Source organism: Diadema antillarum, unplaced genomic scaffold (assembly GCF_040938485.1).
Source record: "Diadema antillarum isolate AM-2024a unplaced genomic scaffold, OU_Dant_1.0 scf00000154, whole genome shotgun sequence".
In the NCBI taxonomy this organism is placed as follows: Eukaryota; Metazoa; Echinodermata; class Echinoidea; order Diadematoida; family Diadematidae; genus Diadema; species Diadema antillarum.
Window position 1 is genome coordinate 968,338 of NW_027271043.1, and position 23,522 is coordinate 991,859.

Below are 23,522 nucleotides of genomic sequence, written 5' to 3' on the forward strand. Positions count from 1 at the left end.
GATTTCTCTCTTCCAGAAGGCAGGGGGAATAATATTACCCTTAACATACGTCAGTAGCAAGTCGAAGAAATGTGCACTTTATTCAAAAAGTCAAGTGTTGTGAAATTCTCTTTTTATTTTCCTTATATAGTTGTAGGCATGTGACATCATACACTGTGGTAGTCTCCTTTTCCAGCAGTGACTGCGCAGATGCTTGAAAATATTCGTAACTTTTGAACGGATTGTCCAATTTTCCTCAAACTTTCACTGATGTGTTCTACTAATATTGCTGCATTCTCTCAATCCTTGTATATGAAGGTGGACTTGTCCTTTAATGTTGACATAAGGGAAGTGAAAGAACTGGTAGCTGAGTGGATTGATGTGATGAGAGATAACAGTAGACAAGATTAGCTGCTGTTTATCTTACTACAAACACATCTCTTAGCAAGTTTTCATGCAATATCTTTCACATCTAATGTTTCTGCAATGCACAGGGGTATACCTTAGTATGAAAAATTTTGCAATTTGATAATGATGGGGTAATACGTTGTTTTATCAAAATGATGATAGTGGTAATATTAAAAAGATGATAATGATTTTATCAGGCCAGCAATCATGCACTCCCACACAAGCATACACAAACAGCAGAGTACAACACTCTGGCATTTAATAGGGTGTGAGCAAGGAGGTTTAAAGGGTGTGTACAGTTCTGGTCGAGGTGTAGATTTAGCTTTTAACATTTTGCAAGATATTCAGAAACCACTCTTATGAGATGTAAGGGGGAATGCAGTTCTAAGGGATATCACAAGTTTATTCGATGAAAATCGGTTTTGAAATGGCTGAGATATCCAAAAACAAGGTGAAACAAAGAGATCCTAATAAAGTTGTGGCATGTTGCCTTTTATTATTAGCACTTTTTTGGATATCAGCCATTTGAAAACCAATTTTCATCAAATAAACGTTGAATCCTTCTTAAAATTACATGCTCTTTCATATTTCATAAGAGGCTTTTTATTATCTCACTTAGGAATGTTCAAAACATGAATCCCTACCTCAACCAGTACTGTACAGTCCCTTTAAGAGTTGGGAGTTCCAATTGGCTGTAATTATTCAAACAGTTGTCAGATTTCTATTGACTTACAAAAGAACTTCACAGGTGCATTTGTGCCTGTGATGATCGATGTTTGAAGCCGCCGTCTTGGTGAGCAATCTGAAGATTTATTTTGAACGCTAACATAATATTAGCCGAATTTTGCTTATTTATTTATCAAATGTAATAAAGTTTCACTTGATGAAATGGATGTAAAACAAAAGTCAATCCCGTGCAGAAATTTGTGCAATTGTGTAAATCAGAGCTGTATCATGTGAAAATGTTTAAAACTGTACCATCGTGGAAAGCCTGTTTTATCACTTTTCCGCTTAATTCCGACAAATAAAACTAACATGAAATAATCTTCAAATATAATTCTCTATTGATAGATATATCAAATTAGTGCCCGATTATGCCCAGTCGAGTAATTTTCATCTTTATTTCAGCATTTTTTGCACAATTTCTATTCGCACATCCTCGTGTCTATACCACCTACCTTTTATAAGAAGGGATAGCGAAAATCAATTACCATCACAAAGACATATCTTCCTTAGAAAGTGGCTGGTGATTATGCAATGAGACACGAGTCAATTGTCTTCCTATCTGCGTGGCAGATCCTGTTTGGCACATGCTTCAAATATTTTCGAGCGGCGGCATTGAACATCTAGAAAAGGAAATAAGACAGTTGCGACTCCATTCTCTTGAACCTTTTTGGTGTGAGGAATGTACTATAGTCCATACAGTGATACTGCCATAATTGTCATAAGATCAAAGAACATTTACGTGCATATATAGAGTGCTGAAGTGTAACATCATAGCCATTCATTGTCATGGGAATTGGTTTGAAATAACCTCACGCAACCCAAACATCTGTGAACACAACAGTTGCTAATGTAACTTGTACCTGGACCAAACCCACTGCCCAAAGTCTTTTGCAAGGGTAACCTGCACTATTAAGCTGTAACTATAGACTGTGACATTATTTCTTACATGCTCCATTAGCCCTGTTGAAGAGGCACAACAGAATTCAAAAAACAAAAAATAAAACACACCAACAGACCACACACACACATCATATACAATGTATTGAAGATTTACAGAAAGACCAAGTTCTGTGACGTATGTAGCAAGTACTTTTTATTGACATTTCTAGGTATCTACAAATTACACAAGGTTGGAGTGATGACATGAATCAATTTCTCAACACGTGTGATATACACATGCAATCAAGGTGATCGTAAGTCTGTCAAACAAACAAAAGAATCCTTCTGATGTACAAATAAAAATGTGATGTGCTACTACCAAAACGCCAATTCAGATGTTGAGGTTTTAAACATCCAATTTAACACAGCCACAAATTCTTTGCATCATTGCAGAAATATTCTAGATATTTCTGTCTTTTCATCATATTTCATCAGCATGATCATGAATTTGCACAGATTCTCTTTATTCCTGAACTTGGAACAAAGCTACTATTCGAGGGAAATTTGGCTTATCAATAAAGAAAAAAGGAAAGATAAGTATGAATGGGAATTAAAAGCTGAATCAGCATTTCATCACTATGAAAGATTTTATTTTCTAGTGGGCGGCTACAGAACATAAACTGTACACTGTGCACACTGTGCTGCTACTATTTTTCAATTCTGACGAGTCTCCAACCTTCTTGCCTTTTTCCAAGTTCTGTGAATAGGTTACAATACATAAAGGAACAGAATGAGAATGATGTCATAGAATGGACACCATGCATCAAGGGGAGCACTCGGCTTGAGAAGGCGGGACCACGTCACCTTGGCAACCGTGGAGAATTATCTTCCAAAAAGATGCCTCTCTCTCCTGGAGCTGGTACATCTCATCTGTGCTACAATCTCCTTCAAAATGAAGTTACGATGCATGACTCGTGACAAAATGTGCATAATGATATTTTCAGACCTACCAGTACCTCACAGTGTACTGTACAATAGAAGATATCGGTCTGTATCACAATTTCAATATAATTTACACATATATACATATATGTACAATGTTACTTAATAAAGAAGGCATTTTTATTCCCATTGTACAGCAAACTGAATCACTAAACACTTTTTCTGTTGGTGTTTTTTAACACTACTGAGATTGGGCATACAAATATCACATTTTTGTTTTCCTCATATAAAAATCTCATCTCAAGTAATACATGTTTGGAAAACTGCTTTGAAGGACTGAAGTAAGCTTCCTTTCTTGTTTTCAACCAGTGATCAAACTAAATCGTATGGAATACCATTGTGATGAATATCAATACCTTGAAAGAAAGTTGAATGATCTTTAGAGGGTTAAAAATTTCAGTGGACTACTGAAAGTGATGCTCTTAGCCGTGTCTGAATTTAGAAAAAAAAAAAGGACTTTCAACAAGATTGATACGATTACTGCTTCAATCATCCTTCTTTTCATTCCTGACAGCAAAAAATGTCCTGTTCTATATCTTGGGCTGCATCCTCTACTCCTTCAAGTTTGTCTTCCTTTTTTCTCATGTGACACATGTGACTTTATATTTCTTGCTCCTGCTGTGACATTCTACTGCTGTCCCAAGGATGCCTGCCTTTGTCTGCAGGGATCTCTTCTTACAAGTCAGAAATATCCCAGACCAGCTTTCTCCTTTTCCTCAGCTTTCTTCCTATCTCAAATCCACGTCCCAACGATCCCTCTACCAACTCTACCTTGGCATTAACTTTCCCATTTCACACACACAAAAAAATAACAGAAAATGTACGTTCACATAAATTACTGAAGTCTGATGCCTAGTTTCCTCACTCTGCTTTCCCTCCTTAACCATGCTATATCTCATCTCCTCTCATCATTCTGTGTCCAGGCCCATCTGTGCACCAGTCCCTGTGAGTTTTCTCTTTTTTATGTGCTCATTGAAGGTCAAATATTCCTTTTGCAAATGTCATGAAATTTTGCGTGGTTGAACAATGTCTCCCCAAACTGTGAATGAAAAATCTTATGTTATTAAATACACCAGAGTTTTTAAAAAAGAAATGAAAACCTAACCCCTTGTCACTCCAGGATACACTTCCCTCTTGTAAGAAAATAGCGGTTGGAATTTTTTTGTGGTCTGAATAAACTCACTGGAAATCTACGGTATTGTTTTCCTCTCCATCCTAAAGAAGTTTCCAAGTTTATTCTTCTGAGAAAAGGTGTGAATTGCCTACCTCTACAATATACCAGCTTATGAGGAATCCAATTTTCATGGTTGCACAAAAGGGACATACAAACTTTAAACTTAAGGACCACATATCTCATCTCTTCATGCCATCTTTCCCCCTGTAAAATCCTTTTCTCCATTTCTTCTCTTTCTTCTGACATTTCTCCATTTCATGTTCCATCTTGCTCCTCCTTCCGCTGCATCTTCCCTCCGTCTCCCGTCTCCTAGTTACCGATGGGAACCCGGTTGTCCTTGGCCCATTTCTTCATGACCCTGATGATGTACTCCACCTGTGGGTTGCCCGTGTTGCGCAGAATCTGCAGGATGTCTCGCAGCGTCTCTCTGGGAGTGGTAGAACATTGTAAAATGAAATAAACTATGTATGAGAGCACTGGCAATATTGGTACATCAATGCAGGTTAATGGTCAAAGCAGTATTAAACAGTCTGTTGTCATTGTTGTTTTTATTTACCTGGATACTTGATAAGCTAGTTCATGCTTCTAAGCATTTCAAAACACTCAGCCACACACTAACATTCCATCAGAAAGTAAATCAACACTTCACCAGCTTAACAAACTGGAAAACAGCTGTAAAATCTCTGTTTCCTCATTCTGCATTTAAAGATACCAGTTATGCTGTATTCTCACTTCCCTCTCCATTCCTTCTGGTACGGCAGAATGTACGAAAACTCTTATCCATAAAATCTGTGCACAAGTAGTTCTGTATGATTTGGGCAAACTAGATTCAATTAAAGACCGAGGGTTGCAGTTAAATCAAAATTTGACACATCTTGTAACATCTTGTATTTGTGGATTGATATGAAGATGATTTACAGTGAAAATACATGCTTTTGATTCATGGTCATATGTGATCAAAAGAAACCTTGGATAAGTTATATAGTGAGTTCCATGTAGTTCAAAGTCCAGTGGCCAAGCCTGCTGAAATCAAGAAAGTTTGGGACTCCCTTCATTTGATTTTCGTCTCTATTGCTACTAGGTACTTTAGCATGGATACACTTCATAAGCCTTGTGATCTCAAATGAGGTTCACATCAGCTGAACACCACTACTTTCATGCCATTAAACATAGAAATCTATGTTTGCAATCCTGCAGTTGTACTTTCTGAAACTTAGAATGCATCTTTAGTAGACACAAAAATGATCACAAAGTGCTTTACCTTGGTTCATGGCCAGCTATAATCTGCTGGAAGACACCCACACAGGCTCCTCTCTTGCCCTCCCAGTACTCTGGGTTGGGGTCCAGTCTCTCTAACACATCAAAGGCCTTGGCTGCATAGTAGAACTGGCCCATCTGCAGATGGGAAGGAAGGAAAAATATGAAAAGGAGAGAAAAAAAAAACACTTTTATGATTGATTCATTCATTGGCCTGAAGATTTTTAGATGGTTGAAAACTTAAAACTTGTTTTAAATCAGACCTCCTTGAAAACTTGGGCCTTAATGGTCAAATGAATCAAATTTAGACAATCTCTAACAGGCGTGCCGGAAGCAGTTTTGGATTGGGGGGGGGGGGCAAACATTGGAGGGGGCTCAAGATTAGACCATGCATATGTTACACAATATACACATGCACACACACACACACACACACACACACACACACTCACATCTATTATTTATATATATATATATATATATATATATATATATATGTAAAGTGGCATACGGTGGGTCGAAACATGGGGGGAACCATAAAGTAATTTTGACGGTCTGTACATGCTTGTGCGTGTGTGCGTGAGCAATAATGGGACTACAATACATTACGGAATGTGATACATTCAAGAACGCAGTCATTGAGGAACATTGTAAGTTTTCCTTACATGGATTATGGAATGACGGTGTGAAATGATCGACAAATTATATACTGTCAGCAACATAAGGTGAATGGCATAACAATAAAATGCGAGCGAGCGAAGCGAGCGAGCTTGAAAATTTTGATATTCTACAGTTCCAAAACTGGATTTTTAATTGTAGCTACATATTTCGCTTTGAAATAAATGGGGGCGCATCGGGCGCAACTGCTGGCAATTATTGGCAGCAACATTAGGAGAATGGCATAACGATTCAATGCGAGCGAGCGAAGCGAGCAAGCTTGAAAATTTTGACATTCTACAGTCCCAAAACTGGGGTTTGTAGCTTTATCTTTCACTTTGGAAATTAATGGGGTGGCGCATCAGGCGCAACTGCTGGCAATTATTGGCAGCAACATCAGGAGTATGGCATAACGATTCAATGCGAGCGAGCAAAGCGAGCGAGCTTGAGAATTTTGACATTTTACAGTCCAAAAAGTCCCGTTTGTAGCTATATCTTTCGCTTTGGAAATTAAGGGGGAGCATCGGACGCAACTGCTGGCAATTACTGGCAGCAACATTAGGAGAGCTTGAAAATTTTGACGTTCTAGAGTCCAACAACTGCTGTCGTAGCTATGTTTTTCGCTTTAGAAATTAAGGGGGAGGCGCACCGGGCTCAACTGCTGGATGCGAGCGAGCGAAGCGAGCGAGCTTGAAAATTTTGACATTTTACAGTCCAAAAGCTGCCGTTTGTAGCCACATTTTTTCCCTTTTATTCATATATATACATATTTATTTCATTTTCTTTGTTTATTCATTTATTTTTATTATCATTATTTTTTTTTTTTTTTTTTTTTTTGGGGGGGGGGGGGCTTTTTTGGGGGAAAATGGATTTTGCCCCCCCACTTTTTGGATTGGGGGGCGGCTGCCCCCCCTGCCCCCCCCCCCCCCCCCCCCCCCCCACTTCCGGCGCCTATGATCTCTAAGATTCTTCCTATCGAGAAGTCCACTTCTTCTAGAGAGCAATAAAGTGATAGACAGAAAGAAGGATAGGGACAGATGAGAAGAGAAAACCAGAGAAGAATGAGAGCATGAAGGAGGGATGAAGGAGGGAGGGGTAAGGAGAAAAGTGAGTGTATCGCACTTGAGTCACATAGCGCAATGCAGAGAACATTGTGCCAAAGTGCAGTCCATCATACCTGCTGAGCATTGTTATCAATGATGAACAATCCTGCTATACACGAATACCGTATACGCCAAATATTTCACAAATTTTGCAAGGCGGATTCCATTTGGCCAATTTAAAAGCATGTAAAAATATTCAAATTCAAATTCAAATTCAAAGTTTATTTCATTTTTCGACAAGACATACAAGTTACACTTCTTTTGACAACAGAGAATAAGGTAAACAGAACATTATGTATCAAAAAGAATGTACAACAATTGAGAACCTTATAGTAATTATACATTGTAGTAAAAAAGAAACAGAAGTGATCGAAATGAGGTGCAAGTATAACTTTGCTTAAAGTGCGAAAAATGGAGAGACCCACTAAAAAGACAGAGCTTGTAGAATGTGGGCCCCTCTGGAATAATAACATCATTGGGAAGATTAATTGAAGCATCATAAATACAAAAGGGAAAAAAAGAAAAAAGAAGAGGAAGAAGTCTGGAAGCCCACTGAGAATTAGATTCACAAATAAGTACACTTACTCATGTAGACGTGAACAACATAGGACAAGACTAGACAACAGAACAACTGCTGGAGAAAAGGCTGTACGGGACAAAACGGGATGGACAAGACTAACACACGCAAAAATATTAATTCTGATCAAGATATGAATGTGACGTGCAGGCATACATTTCTCTGTTCAGTACTGTACTCCACAACTGCACATCTAACCACTCGCGAAATTGTCAGGGAGTCCCGATTCGCAAAAGAATGAGACTCGCTAAACATATGGCATAAACAGTAAAACATGAGGTAAGGGGTAGAGGGAGGATGAGGAGATGGTATTATCAGCTCACCTTGTAGCAGTCATTAGCAATGAGCTGAAGAAGACTGAAGGAGTCCCCTGATGTCTCCATCTTGAGGTACAGCTCCCAGGCCAGCCGGGCCTTGCGATTCATGATGTCTGGAAGAGGTAAAAACAGCATGTCACAATGGCATAATGACCACATTTCATGCACCAGTAGGTCTTAGTCTTTGGAATTCCAGTTTAGCTCTTAGAAAAATGAAGGGACTCCTGAGGAAAATAGCATCCAACAAAGCAACTCACTGAAATTAGATGTTTTAAAATGTTGATCAAGCCCCATCCTCATCGAATAAACAAACAAACCTGGATCAGCTCAAAGAACCAAAGTTAACCTTCAAATCGAAATCTTGCTGTTGGTCACTTTCCCACCAAAATCCAATCCATTCCACTTGAAATCAGGTTTCTAGGGGAATGCATACTAGCTCCCATTGCCCTGGCTAGTTTATACTTGTTAATCATACTGTCTTACATTGCATCTGACAGTGTCAATGCACTCAAAGCACATAGACGATTAAAACTTTTTTAAGTGTCTTGATCTGACTGGGGGTGACTGAATGTTCTACTTACAGCACTTTGCCAGCCAGCTGAGGTACACATAGTCATGCTTGAACTTGTCATTCTGAATGAGCATGAAGATCTGCACAGAAAAGACAAAATGATGAGAGGAAGGAGAGATATAATTAATTCAGAGGTGTGTTGAAGGGCAAAATTACAGATGGAACTACATCCAAGGGAATACATGATATTGAGCTATTCATAAACGTGAACCAATTTCAAGTGAAAAAATCAAAACATTTTGTAGCCTGGGTGTAAACATTTCCATCAATACCTACAAAAATAATGGAATTCATCCAGGAAGAAAATTGTTGCACTGGAGCAGATAGTGTAACCTCTGAAATATCTAGCAAATTATAAATAAGACAACTATTCATTGCATATTTTATCCAAAGGAAGCCTAATGAAACGTGATGAAATAGCATGAAACACAGTAACAGGCTCATTTTATTTCCATACAAGACCATGATGAAAGTGAGACAATTGAATGTTAAATCTGAGGTCAATACTGCAGCGGCAGAGTGAATACGTAAAATGCAATTTCTTCAAACTATCCTTTACATAAATTGAATGTGCAATGGAGCCTCCATAAAGAGGAAATAATCACTTTTTTTCAGAAAGTAGGGAAATTAGCCTTAGTGAGTTCTCTTGAGAAACCTGCTATACCTCTTCTGCCTCTTTGTAGTTTCCAGCAGTGGCTTTGGCCTGGGCATAGTTGAAGTTGAAGTTGTCATCATTGTAGAAGTAGCTCTGATGTGTGGAAGAAGACATGAGTGAAGGATATAAGGTGCATGAACAACAACAGTAAATCTATTCCATCTCAAGAGAAATCAGTTGATCCTATAAAAAGATTATGTGTGCCAGGTAAACTTGGAAAAGTTTCCCCCCTGCAAATTAAAGAACAACATCAGTGAAGTCTTGATTTTACTCCAATATCTAATAAGGTTTGACATCTGAAATGATTTGCATAGCAAATAACGTAAAACACGATATTTTGAATTTTATTCCAATATCTAATAAGATTTGACATCTGGAAAGACTTGCATAGCAAATACTGTAAAACAAAATATTTTGAAAATTTTGCGAATTGGGGCCGACGGTCTTTCTCGCAGCATGAAAGTTTCGCGAATTGCCACTGGCATCAAATGCATATTGCGTAAGCAAGAACTTTCGCATGCATTTTAATTTCGCGAAGTTTGGCGCTCACGAAATTATAATGCACGCGAACATTCCTCGTTTTACAGTAATATGGGGAAAATGGGAGGGGGAATTGGGTAAACTGGATTTAGACTAAATTCATTCTTATTTTCTTTGTAGGAAAATTTTAAGAAAATATATTCCATACATGCCTTTTTCAGTTTCAACTAATTTCATATGACACATATTTTCATTATTACTCCATCTATCGTTTTACGGGGGGGGGGGGGGGGGGGGGGGGAGGGGAGAGAAGGGGTAAGATGGATGATTGATGAAGTCTAGATACCTTGATTGAGTTGAGATAGATGAGGACATCTTCAAACTGTTTGAGGAGGAAGAAACAGGATGCCATACACTGCCTACCAGGGATGGTATCTGGTGGAAGACATTGGAAGAGAGAATCAATGGTATGCTATTCAATGATACTATCAGGTCAACCTTGCTTAAGTCGATCTCGCATAAGTCAAATAATCACTTAAGCTGAAAGCCTTTCCAAGTTCTCTTCTCTTTATATTCTATTGATTTCAATCCCTCATAAGTCAAATTTTCTCTAAGTCGAGCCTATTTCTTCAGTCCAAATAGATTTGACTTTAGGCAAGGTTGACTGTATGTTCCATCACCAAGTAGAACTGTAGAAACATTTGCATGTATGCTGAGTGCTTTAATGATCCCAGTACTAAAGGACAGAATGAAAAGGCTGATTGCATGTTTTTTTTAAAGGATTTCAAGAAGGAAACGCACTGCCAGGTAACACTCGTACACCAGTCATATGTATTGATCTTAAGATGGCTGGTCAACTAATGTGAGTCTATGAACAGTGATCCAAATAATTTTATCATTTTCAAGAAGAAACTTTTGGTAACGTTACAATCATATATATGCATTGATCTTAAGATGGTTGATCAAGTCATGTGAGTCTCTAAATGATGATCAAATAATTTTGAAAGCTGTGGCAGACAAGGCCTGACCCAAACAACTTTTAAGAGACAAGTCAAACTGAGACAACAATAACGCTAACCACATTCAATTTCATTTTCACTGCAAGGTTTGCTTTGAAAGCTGAAACAGACAGATTTCATGTGCCTGCTGCTTATTGTTTGCTTGTTTCTAATTCCTAGAAATCACCATGTTGTTCTAGTAAATACAGAATGTTTTGCATGTCCACACTGACCTGAGTTTTAAAGGGTGTCATGCTCAATTTGTAGGGAAATAATTTCAGTCAGATTTTCACATGAACCAGATCTGCCCATTTGCATCTTGACTCTAGTTTCCATTCAAAGCAACCTGTTTGAGTATAATGGCAGTTTTCATGCAGTTGTTCTCAGAGAACGATGGAACCAGGATCTCTCGCAACATACAAAGCAAAGCTTAAAGGGATGATATAGTTTTGGTAGAGATGGGATTCAGGTTTTAACTATTTGTGAGATAATCAGAAACCACTTATATGAAATACTGAGGAGCATATGATTCTAAGAGGAATTAGAAGTTTATTTCTTGAAAATCAGTTTTGAAATGGCTGAGATATCAGAAAACCAAGAGGTCCTAATAAAAGGTGGGACCCACCTTTTATTAGGACTTTATTTTTCATTGTTTTTGGATATCTCAGCCATTTCAAAACTGATTTTTATCAAATAAATTTCTATTCCCCTTAGAAATCATAAACTCTTTAAAATTCAATGAAAGAGGTTTCTAATTATCTTGCAAATGTTAAAACCCAAATCTCCATCTCAACCAAAACTATACTATTCCTTTAAGAAGATGGTATCAAAACTGGGATGTAATAATGAAGCACAGCAGACAAACAGGCATACAGTTCCAATGTTACAAGTGACGCAGGAACTGGAAAAGAGTAGCTTACCACATTCACTTGCCGACCCTCCTACCAGCTGGAAGTATTGCTGGGCGATCTTTAGATGCTCCCTCTGAATGCATTTAAACAGGAAATATCATCTATGAATGAGTACATCAAATACTGCAGATTTTGTTGATGTTATCTTGAAGACAACTTCTTCAAAGCAAACCTGGTTGCAGACTCGACATTTAAACAAGTGCTTCAGTACTTTAATGGTTCAATATTATCAAATCTGCTGATGGCAATGACTATAGTCTTTGAACTCCCTTATTTTCCAAAAAGTATAACAACAAAAACAAATAATCTTAACCTGACAGTACCACTCAATGCTCTGGATAGCAAAAGAAATAATTAATCTGCACTTCATGAAACATAACTATAACATCAGACTCAATGATTCATTGGTTCTGCATAGACTGTAAAATTCTGATCAACTTCCTATCTTGCAAGACAGAACAGAACACATATTTGACACACATATTCAAAATAAAGGGGCTAGTAATAGGCTTTTTGTTAAACCTATACATTCTTAACAAAAAGAGATGCAACTCACCGATCCCTGTTCCTGCCCCAGGGCAGCGTTGACTACGCCCTTTAGGATGTACTCTTGGGGTGTGGTAGGCTCCAGGTCCTTGATCAGATTGTATGCTTCATTGACGTCATCTGCGGAGGGGAAGATACATCAACACTTGAAACCATCACATTGCAAATCTTTGCAGGTGTCTTCAAGCTGAGTGATGACCTGGTTACTGTTTTTAGAATTTTTATTTATTTATTTTTTTTTACATTCTTTAATCAGGCATAGATACATCTTTGGTGTTCGTGTTGAAAAAGTATATTACTCATTTAGAACATTCTTTGCAAACTACTAAGAGAGGGAAAAAAAGCATGAAACACCAGAAAACAATGACATCCAGTCATACCTTGCTTCAGATAATAGATGACAAGATTGAGCCTGGCCTCGGGAATGACATCAATCAGAGGGGGAAGTACCTGAAGGGCTCCCTCGCCTGCCCGGAACACAACCTAAGTGAATATAAACCAAGCAAAAGAGAGACACGAAAAGGTCACTTACGATTGGTAATAGTCATCTTTCTACAATCATACCTAGAAAAAACATCTTCCCTTCTGAGATATCAATACTGCTGTATTAGCCATATATTTTGCAGGTTGTTTTTTTTTCACAAATTTCACAAGTCAAGTGTTATTCGCAAATATAACAACACACAAAAATCATGATGCCAAAATGAAAAGCCGAATGAACAAGGCGCGTGATAATACTGTACTCTATGATCACAACTTTAACCACCTGCAAAATTGTTGGGAAGTCTTGATTCGCAACAAACAAACAAACAAATAAACACCTAGACAGGCTAAATACAGGGTGTTTACAGTATTTTATCCTCAGTTTAATCTGCATCATACTACGGACAGAGGAAGGTACATTAACTTCCTTGTAATGTGACTTCTGCCTGAAGTTTACTTTTGTTTGTCTTCTGTGCAAAAGGGCAATCAACAGAAGAAACCACTAAAAGGAAGACTCAATATGACTGGTATATAATCATCAACAGACACCATGGCCAATCCTTATTTTCCTTGTCCCCATCTGCATCTTCATCATCATCATCATCATCATCATCATCATCATCATTTTCACCATCCCATCATCATTTTCACCATCATAATCATCTGATTCCTCATCACTGTCGTAATAAAAGTGCCACCAACATTCAACACACCACAGGTGTACCAATATGGGAGGCAGGTCTCACCAGGTTGTGTTTGATGAGGTCCTGGGCAAATGTGAATGAAGGGGAGGCCAGGTCCTGTAGGTTCTTCAGTTCAGCCTGTTGGTCAAACACAAATTTAGCACAGCAATGTACTCCTGTCTCTCAAACATCCATAAGAAAAGAATGAACTGGTTTTCTGTTCGAATATGAGCTTTGAAAAAAATGCCAATAAATAAGAGTCTTTATGACAACTTTTAAAGTAGAAGCCGTCATTAAATTAACGGCGTCACGAGTAATCAAACAGAAACTGCACTGTACAGTGGTATCCAATCCTGTGATTGGACAACAGCATTGGAGTAATGTTCCATTTGCCTATAAAGCTTATACTTTTTGCACTACCATTCCAAGGTTTAACACAATCCCTTAGAGGTTTACACATTAAAATTTTGAAATGGACAATCATATCATCACAATAGCATACACAACACTATGATAATGTCACTTCGGAAACTGATCATATGTGCTCTCTCAGTTGTATAGCTTTGTCAAATTGTTTTTACAATTTCTCTGAAGGCTTTTCGTGGACCGGAAAAAAAAATCACATCAATCCCCATATTGTACACAGCCCTGCCCCTGAACAATGCAATCACAATCTCGGGGGCTCACCTCTGCTGCCTTGCCGTTGTAGAGCCTGAAGTGATTGCACGCTTTGAGGTTGAGGGCAATGGCACTGTCTTGGTAGTTCTGAAGGTACACCGCCAGCACCTCCTGAGACACATCGTAGTAGTCAAGCTTGTAGTAGCACAGCGCCACATAAACGTTAAGAGCCAGGTAGTCCCTGAAAAGGGTCAAAGATTATAGCATTGGGTCAAAGGTCATGGTGACAGGTCAATATGTCAGCTATGTGTTACAGCAAAGGGAAGTACATCACTTCCGATATTATACTAAGGAAAAATCAAATAGCAAATCATTAAGGAGTTGAGCAAAATTACATAAAATCTACATATTCATATTTTCCATAATTCCATGAATGCATTCCATGTTTACATCACAACAGCATCTACTGCTTATCAGTAAAGGGGAAACACTACTGGTATATAATAGTTCTGAATTCTCTTTACTCATCTCCAGTATTTTAATTCATCTTAGCAAAATCAAATGTGAATACTGAATCATCTACATGCTGGCAACAGCTCAAACAACATGTTTTGCTTACTGTGCTGCACATCGTCTTTAGACCCTCTACCATTCTCTGCTGTGGGAATTGCAAAACAGCCTTCATGGATGAGTAACCATGCTGTCACTCACATTGTATCAAAATTTTGATTCTGTCTACAAAAATCTTTCAGCTTTGAATGCTCTCTGAAGGAAACCAAACCTGAGAATACTGTAAAAGTGAAAATTGTTGTGTATTTTATGCAACATGAAGCTCGCATTACTTAAAGCATGCTGATATTTTTGCTGTTGATAATCATGTAATGATATTTCATATGTTTGATCACCCCAAATTAAACACACACGAAATTCATTTTATCTGACTAAGCTTGCTAATGCAAAAATGTCCACTTTTACAGTATAGGCAAAAAACCTCCTCCATGAACCATGATATTCAATCTAGCAATGAGACAATACCTGTTGTCGAGCAGGATGCGCTTGTAGATGTCGATGGCCTCCTGGTAGTGGCTGCGGAGGTAGTGGATGGAGGCGAGGCTGAGCTGGTCTTCGATGACGTCCTGCAGGGACTGGTGGTAGCTCATTAACCGGGATTCATCGTTGAACTGAAATGGGGGAAGATGAGGGGAAGGTAAAATTACTAATGCATCATTTTTCTTTTTTCAGCTACTGCCACAGAATACGGAAATATAAGAATGGTTGACCACATAATCTGCTTGCACATGGGAGTGTCAAACCCGCATTTTGCTCTCTGAACCTGTGAAGCATTCTTTCTGTGATGAAATGGTTACCATTCAACTCTGCAAAGAGTACTGTAGTTGCACATACTCTGCTACCACTATTACTACTTCTACTCCTGCTGCTGCTGCTGCTGTTACTACTACTACTACTACTACTACTACTACTACTACTATACTACTACTATTACTACTACTACTACTACTACTACTACTACTACTACTACTACTACTACGACTACTACTACTACTACTACTACTACTACTACTACTACTACTACTACCACCTCCTACCACTACTACTGCTACTGCTACTACTATTTCTACTGCTGCTGCTGCTGCTATTACAACTGATACTACTACTTCCACTACTGCTACCACCCAGAAATTGTTGTAAAAGAAACTACCAGGAAGCAACGCTGTGCTTGTAAATGGTACTCATTCAATTATTGCATGTAATTTCACTGCACACTCCAGAAGTGTGCAATAAGACAACAACAAAACAAGTGGGTACTAGTACCATGTTGTGTGAATCTTTTAATGTCAGCCTGACAATGCAAATAGTTGTTTTTTATTCTACAACACTGGTATGGTATACACTTTACATTCTTTTGTAAATAATCATATATCAGAAATGCATAGTATTGTACTTGTACAATCTACAAGAAATGTGTATGATACAGAGCATGCAGGATGCAAGAGAGACTATTCGACAGCTCATCTAATCTTACCTTCTGTGATAAGTGAAACAGCAGTCTGTTCTGTAGGCCGCTTTTGGGAGCTGAAATAGAATAGCAGTCAAAAAGAAAATTAGCTGAATCTCACATCAATTTACATCACAAGTGCACAATGGTTCCACTACACATTGATGAAAAAATAGAGAGCAAATCTGAAAAATGATTTGTTTTGGTGGGTGCTGTGCATCAAAATGAGGATGAATTTGCTTTGCACAACAGCAACTGTAATTTCATGCATATGCATGAGAAAGAAACAGTAACTTCCACAAAGTTTTATCTTTTGGCATCTGTGTGCATGAACTGCTCACAATAGTTTGTAACAAAAACAATCATCCATTTAAGAACTAAAAAAAAATCTTGGAAGCAATCCAAGTGAAAAGAATTATGAAACAGGTTATTACGGGGAAAAAGAAGAATCAAGAAAGAATGAGAAAAATGTTAAAAATGATACTTACTTAAGAGATGAGTAAAGCTCATCTCCGTTAGGATATGTAGGTGGATTTTTTTTTTTTTTTTTCATTGGAACTCACACGTCTCACCTTTTTTGGCCGCATCATCAGACTCGGGGTACATGCCAAGAAAGAAGTAGCAGCAGGCCAGGTTGACCCAGACGTCGGGGTTGATGTTCTCCTTCTTGGTCAGCTTCTCATACTCCAGCATGGCCTGTTTGTAGTCCCCCAGGTGGAAGAGGCAGAAGGCCAGCCAGAGGTCCGTCTCGTCAGAGCCCTTGCCACTGTGGCGGGTGAACTGAGAGGAAAAGAAAATCCCAGGTCAGGTAATGACAGGAAGGTGGAGGGTGAGAGGAATGATGGGAGCATACATTTAATGATCAGATTTCCTGATATAAGATTTAGTCTATGGCAGATACAAATATTTCTTATTCAAAAAACAAAACAAACAAACAAACATACAAACAAAAAACATCTAACTACAACTGGGAAACTCACTGAAAATGGAAGAAGGCATGCCAGATCTCATTCCTGTCTATTACATGGTGACTATACGGATTTGTAGTCGTTGTTTCATCTTTTAATGAGCATTCAATTAATCTTGACAGAATCAGACATGTAGGCCTACGAAGGCTAATTACTAGGGTAGGATTTCTATGTTTTTTTTCACTTCCTCTGCACATTCAAATAAAAGTTAACAAATAAAACAAGGGCATGTATTTATGTTGATATTTTCTACTCGATAAAACACTTATTCCAAATCAAGCAATAACCATTAACTGTAACTCTTCATCCTTCATTAAGGTATGGCATTATGCTGTCAAAGTATGCTGTGCAGGACAATGACATAAAAATGGTAAAATGTGTAGATATAAAACCGGAGTTAGTGTCAATCCAGTATTGATGTTTCAGGAAAATGTAATGTCAGTACAGATTGGCACCTACCTCTAATAAAGTGACAGCTCCTGTGTAGTCTCGTGCATCCAGGAACTCCTTGAGTTTTGGCATCTGCTTCTTCTTCTTCGTCTCCTGGGCAGGAGTTGTCGAGCCTGGCCCTGTGGCAGGCTTTTGCCTTGAGAGCATCTTGATGAAATAAAGTCAATGCAGAGGCTTGTTAACAAACAGAAACAAAATGACACTTGAACGTGTATTTCAGCTTTGTATGGCAAATCTATGCTGTTGTAATAAAACAGACTTTTTGAAAGAAAATTTCCTCTAAAGCTCTTAGAAGTTACGAACACACGAAAACTAGAGAAAGAGAAAGAAAAAGAGGGGGAATTAGCACTTATAAACAAAAATATAAGCAGACGTTTTAGTGTACTGTTATCTAGTGTAAATCATCAAACAATTCTAAGACGGTCACTCTTATCATCAGCATATATCAGTATACAACTACAGTGGTTTCTTACGACACATGCAAGAAACATAATTGTGGTCCTGGACACACCCGATTTACAATTACAAGGTCTGCACTTCAGACAAATTATTAGCAATATTACTGTACCTCAACTTATTGCTCACTCTTGTAGTTGTAGACAAATATTTAATGAGAAAATACAATGTCATTGTACTTTCTCATTAAATATTTGTCTAGGAGTGAGTTGAGGTACAGTAGCATTATCATTATTAATAATTTGAATGAGAAATAAAAGTTTGTTTGCTTCATATAATTGCCACACTCAGATGCTGTTAAATGAAATGTGTACCACCAGTACACAAAAGTGAGAGCAATACAGGGGTAATGGGGCCATGCTCTGTTTGACCTGAATTTGACACAGATATTCTATCTTACACTACAGAAATGTATTCTGGCATGTTTCACTTTCTCAATGGTGCTAATTGTAAACAAAATGTGACAATCAGTAATGAAATAATTGCCATTAAAATATTGTGGGATGACTACAGAAATCGTATAGTTACCAATGGTTGCTACAGTACCGTAGTTATGGGTGAACTCGGCCTAGCGGGTAAAGTCGGCCGCCAGCGCGCACAGTACAATTTTAGGGCAAGTCCAAGATAAGGTCCCCTCAGAAGGCAAAATTTCATCTTTGCTCAATATTGACATGTTTGGTATCATTTTGAAGCTTATGAGTTGAAGTTTTGATTTCCATGGAGGAAAAAATTATATTACGTAAATTTATGCAAATTTCAAGGGCTTCATTTGCATAAATGTGAAACACAGCGTTACGTATGGGACATTTATAAAAATTCATATTAATTCAAAGGAAAGCAAATCATATTTGATTAATATGTGGACATAAGAAGTTCATCAAATAGTTTAACTTAGTATAAAAATTTAGGGATTATGCAAATGATTATGCAAATTAGCTCATGTCCTATCATGAGATGTCCCATACGTAACAAATTGAGGTCATTTTTTTAGGTTTTTTCTGAAATTGCTAAGGTTATATTAATGCCCTTTTGGAAAGTTCTAATTTATTGTTTAGAGAAATTAAACACCATAGAAAAAAGAAAAAACAGTAAAAGGAATATTTTTTATTAGGCATTGAAATAATGTTACGTATGGGACAAATGCGTTACGTATGGGACATCCTCATACATAATGCATGTGAATGCATGTAGCTAGCTGGGAAGGTCTCTCAGTACACAAATGGTCAATCATCCTGAAGAAAGCATCCCAACATTGTAGCTACTTTTTGAGTTATAGACACTTTAAACAATACATGTACTTGACTGAACAATTTTCAGAAAGGGGGAGGGGAAAATGGCAAAATATACAATGAAAAATCAGCATTAAAGGGATGGTATAGTTTTTTGTAGAAATGGGGATTCAGTTTTCAACATTTAATGAGATGATTGGAAACCAATTATATGAATTACTAAAGAGCATACAATCCTAAGACTAGAGGAATTCAAAGTTTAGTGATGGAGATCCAATTTGAAATGGTTGTGATATAAATATTTAAACAGAATATAAAGTAAAATGATTTTTTTTATTTTTATTGCAAGTGATACACAAATTGTCCTTATTCAGGTTTCAATAATAGCCACGACAAAATTCATGGGTATACATACTGAGGTGTGACTCGAATCAATGACCTGACTGCTAGACAGACATCATATATCTACTCGATCACTGGGGTTCCACGCAGCAGGTATTGCTTATTTATAAAAATCAATATTTCTTGTGTCAAGTTGTTTTTATCGAAACGAAATGGCAAGCTGCCCTTCATCAATGGAAGTAAACACTTTAAACTATTCAATTTTTCAGTACCAAGGTACTGTAGTAACTATCCTGATAAAAATAGGGCATACATAAAAATATAGAATATGATTAAATATGATTATGAGGGTAAATATTTGGGGAATATTGTTCCCTTGTCAATCATTTCAGTAATTATGCAAAAATTTGTTTATGGGTATTTTGCAAAATTATTTTGCAAAATACCCATAAACATGTCTCTCAACACACTAAACGAATGGGGGACAAAGGGCATGCATACTCAGGTTGGTCATAAAAAATATAAAAATATGATTGAATATGATTAGGATGGTGAATATTTGGGGAATATTGTTTCCTTGACAATCTGGATCAGTATTTTGAGTAGTTTCAACATGATTTTACTTCAATAATTATGCAAAATACCCATAAACATGTTCTTCACACACTAAATGAATGGGGGACAAACTGTCCCATACGTAACACGTCATGTCTGTCTTTAATTAGAACCTGTAATTAGAGCTTTTTACCTAATGACACGAAACTTACCTGTGATAATCTTGAGTGTTGTGACTTTCATCACAGTGAGTTACAAGTTGTAGAATGAAATACTTTCAGAGAGTTTTGAGGTTGAAAAAAATGTTCAAAAAAACAAAATTTTTCTGGTCCCATACGTAATGGCACATATTTTGTCTTCTAGAATAAAATTGTGAAGGTCATTTTTCTCCATTTTTTGCATGATTATACTTCTCCTAGATATCAATCACCATGATAAAGTTTAATAAGATCAAAAGCAATTAACACTATTTTTCAGGTCATAAAAGTCTCTGAATGTCCCATACGTAACACGCGTGTTATCTTGGACTTGCCCTTTAATGTACTGTGCGCGCTGGCGGCCGACTTTACCCGCTAGGCCGAGTTTACCCATAACTCAGTTCGGGAAACCCACTCACAAGGGGGGCCCCTCCTTATAAGTATAAACCCGTCCCCCTTATAAGTAACCCCCGTCCCCCTTATAAGTAACCCCCGGGGCACCCCTTATAAGGAGTCTCCACGCTTTTTTGCAATGCAACGCGAAAATGAAAGGACTGCGGCAATTCGCTTGATTATGTCCATAAAGCTTCACAAGTTTCCTAGTTACTAGAATGCTAGAGTGCAGACGTGGCGACTCAGTCGCCACGTCTGCACTCAAGCATTGCCGTGCCGCCGCGCCTGGCGACACTCACGCCTGTAATCGCTCGCATTTCAGCATTCGCATGGGTCGTTTGACATCGCATTTAAATCCATGATTTTAGATATGATGCCTCGAACCGATTTTGCTCAAATTTCGTGCGTAACTAGGAAACTTGTGAAGCTTTATGGACATAATCAAGCGAATTGCCGCAGTCCTTTCATTTTCGCGTTGCATTGCAAAAAAGCATGGAGACTCCTTATAAATAAGGGGTGCCCCGGGGGTTACTTATAAGGGGGACGGGGTTACTTATAAGGGGGACGGGTTACTTATAAGGAGGGGCCCCCCTTGTGAAAATCATCTGCTGAGCAGTGAAGATAGCTAGCCACTTTGATGGAAAGCTGGGCCCAGCTACAGCTGTGAGAATCGTTAACGCGAATCGTTCAGGCTAACTGCATGTGTAGCGTTACAACTGGGAGCGTCCCGGGGTTAAGTTAGGATCTACTAAATTTACATCCACATTTAACTGTTTCTCATCAGCATGATTAGAGCATTTACCGGTACTCTATAAGAGAGCTTTAACACTTGTTAGAAACTCTAAACAATAAAACTACCAGGGCACCTAGTATTATCAACACCTCGATTTTTCTTTGTCTGACTAGGTAAGACTGACCATCGCACATCTATCTGCATTGCCAATGCCATTGCAATTGCATTGCGTTGTCAGTAAAACCAAAAAACCAAACAACACGTTTAGAGTCTAGGTCTATGTGCAATTGGAAAACTGATGATATGCGAGTTCGATTATCATTTATGATTCAATTCAAATTTAACATCAGAATGTTCCCGTTCTACCCTAAAAAATTCTGCCCGTAACCTCTGTCAGCTTAAAGAGTAACTTAGACGGCAATCCGCGGTGAGGCGGAGTCGTCGGCTAGGAAAAATTGCGATAGCGTCTAATGTTGCTAAGCCACCGGTGCGGTGCAGGGGACAAGTTCCCACACAATAACGTAGTAGGCTACTGACTGAGACACAAGTCTTTGTGTACTTTACTTTACCATTTTGACAACGCAATGTGGTAGAAATCACTTATTCCACACAAAGACACGCTATTTCAAAAATTCAGATGAATGAAAGGTTGGTCAATTCTAATATTACAAACAGTCATGATGAGCTCATTCTTCTTAAATTTCACGTTAAACAAGACCCCAGCGACACACGAAAAACCGACTTCAGCTCAATGCGATCGCAGGAATTTCGTACCATTTCGAAACGATAGAGGGCGACAAAAGAACATGATCCTCACTACTGAGCAGCAAAAGTGAGCGCCACCTGCAAATTCTCTCTAACCATGTGGAGCAAAGAGTATAGAAGCTAAATAACTAATGCTCTGTAGAATAATTAATCATTCAAACAGTTTTAATTCAGTTTTATCTCTTTGTTGATCGGGGTTTGAAGCAGCCACCTTTCTGAGCTATTTGAAGACTTATTGGGAGAAGATGCATTTTGAAGTCAAACAAACTGTTTATCAGCTGTTGAATAAAGTGAAATGAAACTAGTATGATTAAACGGGGGACATATAAATAAAAAGAAAATACCATCCATAGAATAGTTGTTATTTTCGTTGTTATTATCACGTGGATCTGTCTCTTTTAATGTGATGAGATATTCGCTAAACTATTGTTGAATCATTTTCTTTCTTCTGCTGTGCACAGCCTGAGTGGATCACGATGAAGATGGTGTAGCTCTTATGGTTTAGCTCTTCACCTTGAACACAGTGTTGCGTTGTTTTAGGTTTAAATTTTAATTTCATTCTTTGTATTTTTGTATTCCAAAAATATATCGTTTTTGTAATTGTTATTCAGAGCTAAAAAATGAATGAATAAACAAATTTACTATTCAATTTAAAAGAACTGCTAATAATGCGTCGTTCTTTCTCCCCCAGTCTTCTTATTTGAACAACAGATTTAGAAAAATTGCTCTCCCACTTTGATATTCATATTTCTTTTGTATTTACTTAAATACCGAGTGGACGCCTATTTGTCCCGTCGGTGACATATATATATATATATATATATGAGATATGAGATAGGAATATGTTTAGTGGCATGATGCTGATGTTTTACCAAATGCTTTTGTCATCATGGAATAATAATATATTTGAGACAATGAAGACAGTATAGATCCCAAAGATGACAAAAGCATTTTGTACAAATATCAGCATCACATCTCACTATATTACATTTATATACAGGGTGGCCCAAAAAGAACGGAACGCCTAAGAATTTTAATTTTAGCAATATTTTTTTTCTAATATGTCATTATTTTGTATACGATTGGAAAGGCCATTCTTTTTCCAAAAGAATGACACCAAGTTCTTTCATTTTGGTTAATGCATCATGGTTTTAGGACCATTTGTGTCAACCCTTGCAATTTTCAAAATGTGATCATTTTACACTCTCAGAGACACCGAAATAAGCGAGAATTCAGCTTGCCATAGAAGCAGTAACAATCACAATGTGTGGAATGTGGCTATCATTGTCCGTTACCATTGTGAATGAGACGACGTGACGACAATAACACTGTCCGCCCCACATTCCGCACATTGCGAACGCTACTGGTTCTACGGTAAGCCGAATTTTCACTG

General features: G+C 37.8%; 1 protein-coding gene across 2 annotated transcripts; it reads right to left on the reverse strand.

Moving 5' to 3' along the window:
* Positions 1-3,449: 3,449 nt before the first annotated feature.
* LOC139722000 (intraflagellar transport protein 56-like) lies at positions 3,450-21,953 on the reverse strand. 2 transcript variants are annotated; one of them, XM_071633327.1, is made up of 16 exons: positions 21,934-21,953; positions 17,469-17,606; positions 16,614-16,821; positions 16,069-16,118; positions 15,060-15,205; positions 14,094-14,265; positions 13,470-13,544; positions 12,621-12,723; positions 12,251-12,360; positions 11,704-11,767; positions 10,132-10,220; positions 9,315-9,398; positions 8,661-8,730; positions 8,086-8,192; positions 5,430-5,563; positions 3,450-4,595 (listed from the first exon to the last, which is right to left on the reverse strand). In XM_071633327.1, the coding sequence occupies exons 1-16, from the start codon at positions 21,934-21,936 to the stop codon at positions 4,478-4,480; spliced, it is 1,671 nt and encodes a 556-aa protein (XP_071489428.1). In that variant the 5' UTR covers positions 21,937-21,953; the 3' UTR covers positions 3,450-4,477. The 2 variants fall into 2 exon arrangements, with proteins under 2 accessions (XP_071489428.1, XP_071489427.1); XM_071633326.1 differs by having other exon boundaries at positions 16,605-16,821.
* Between the last annotated feature and the right edge of the window lie 1,569 nt (positions 21,954-23,522).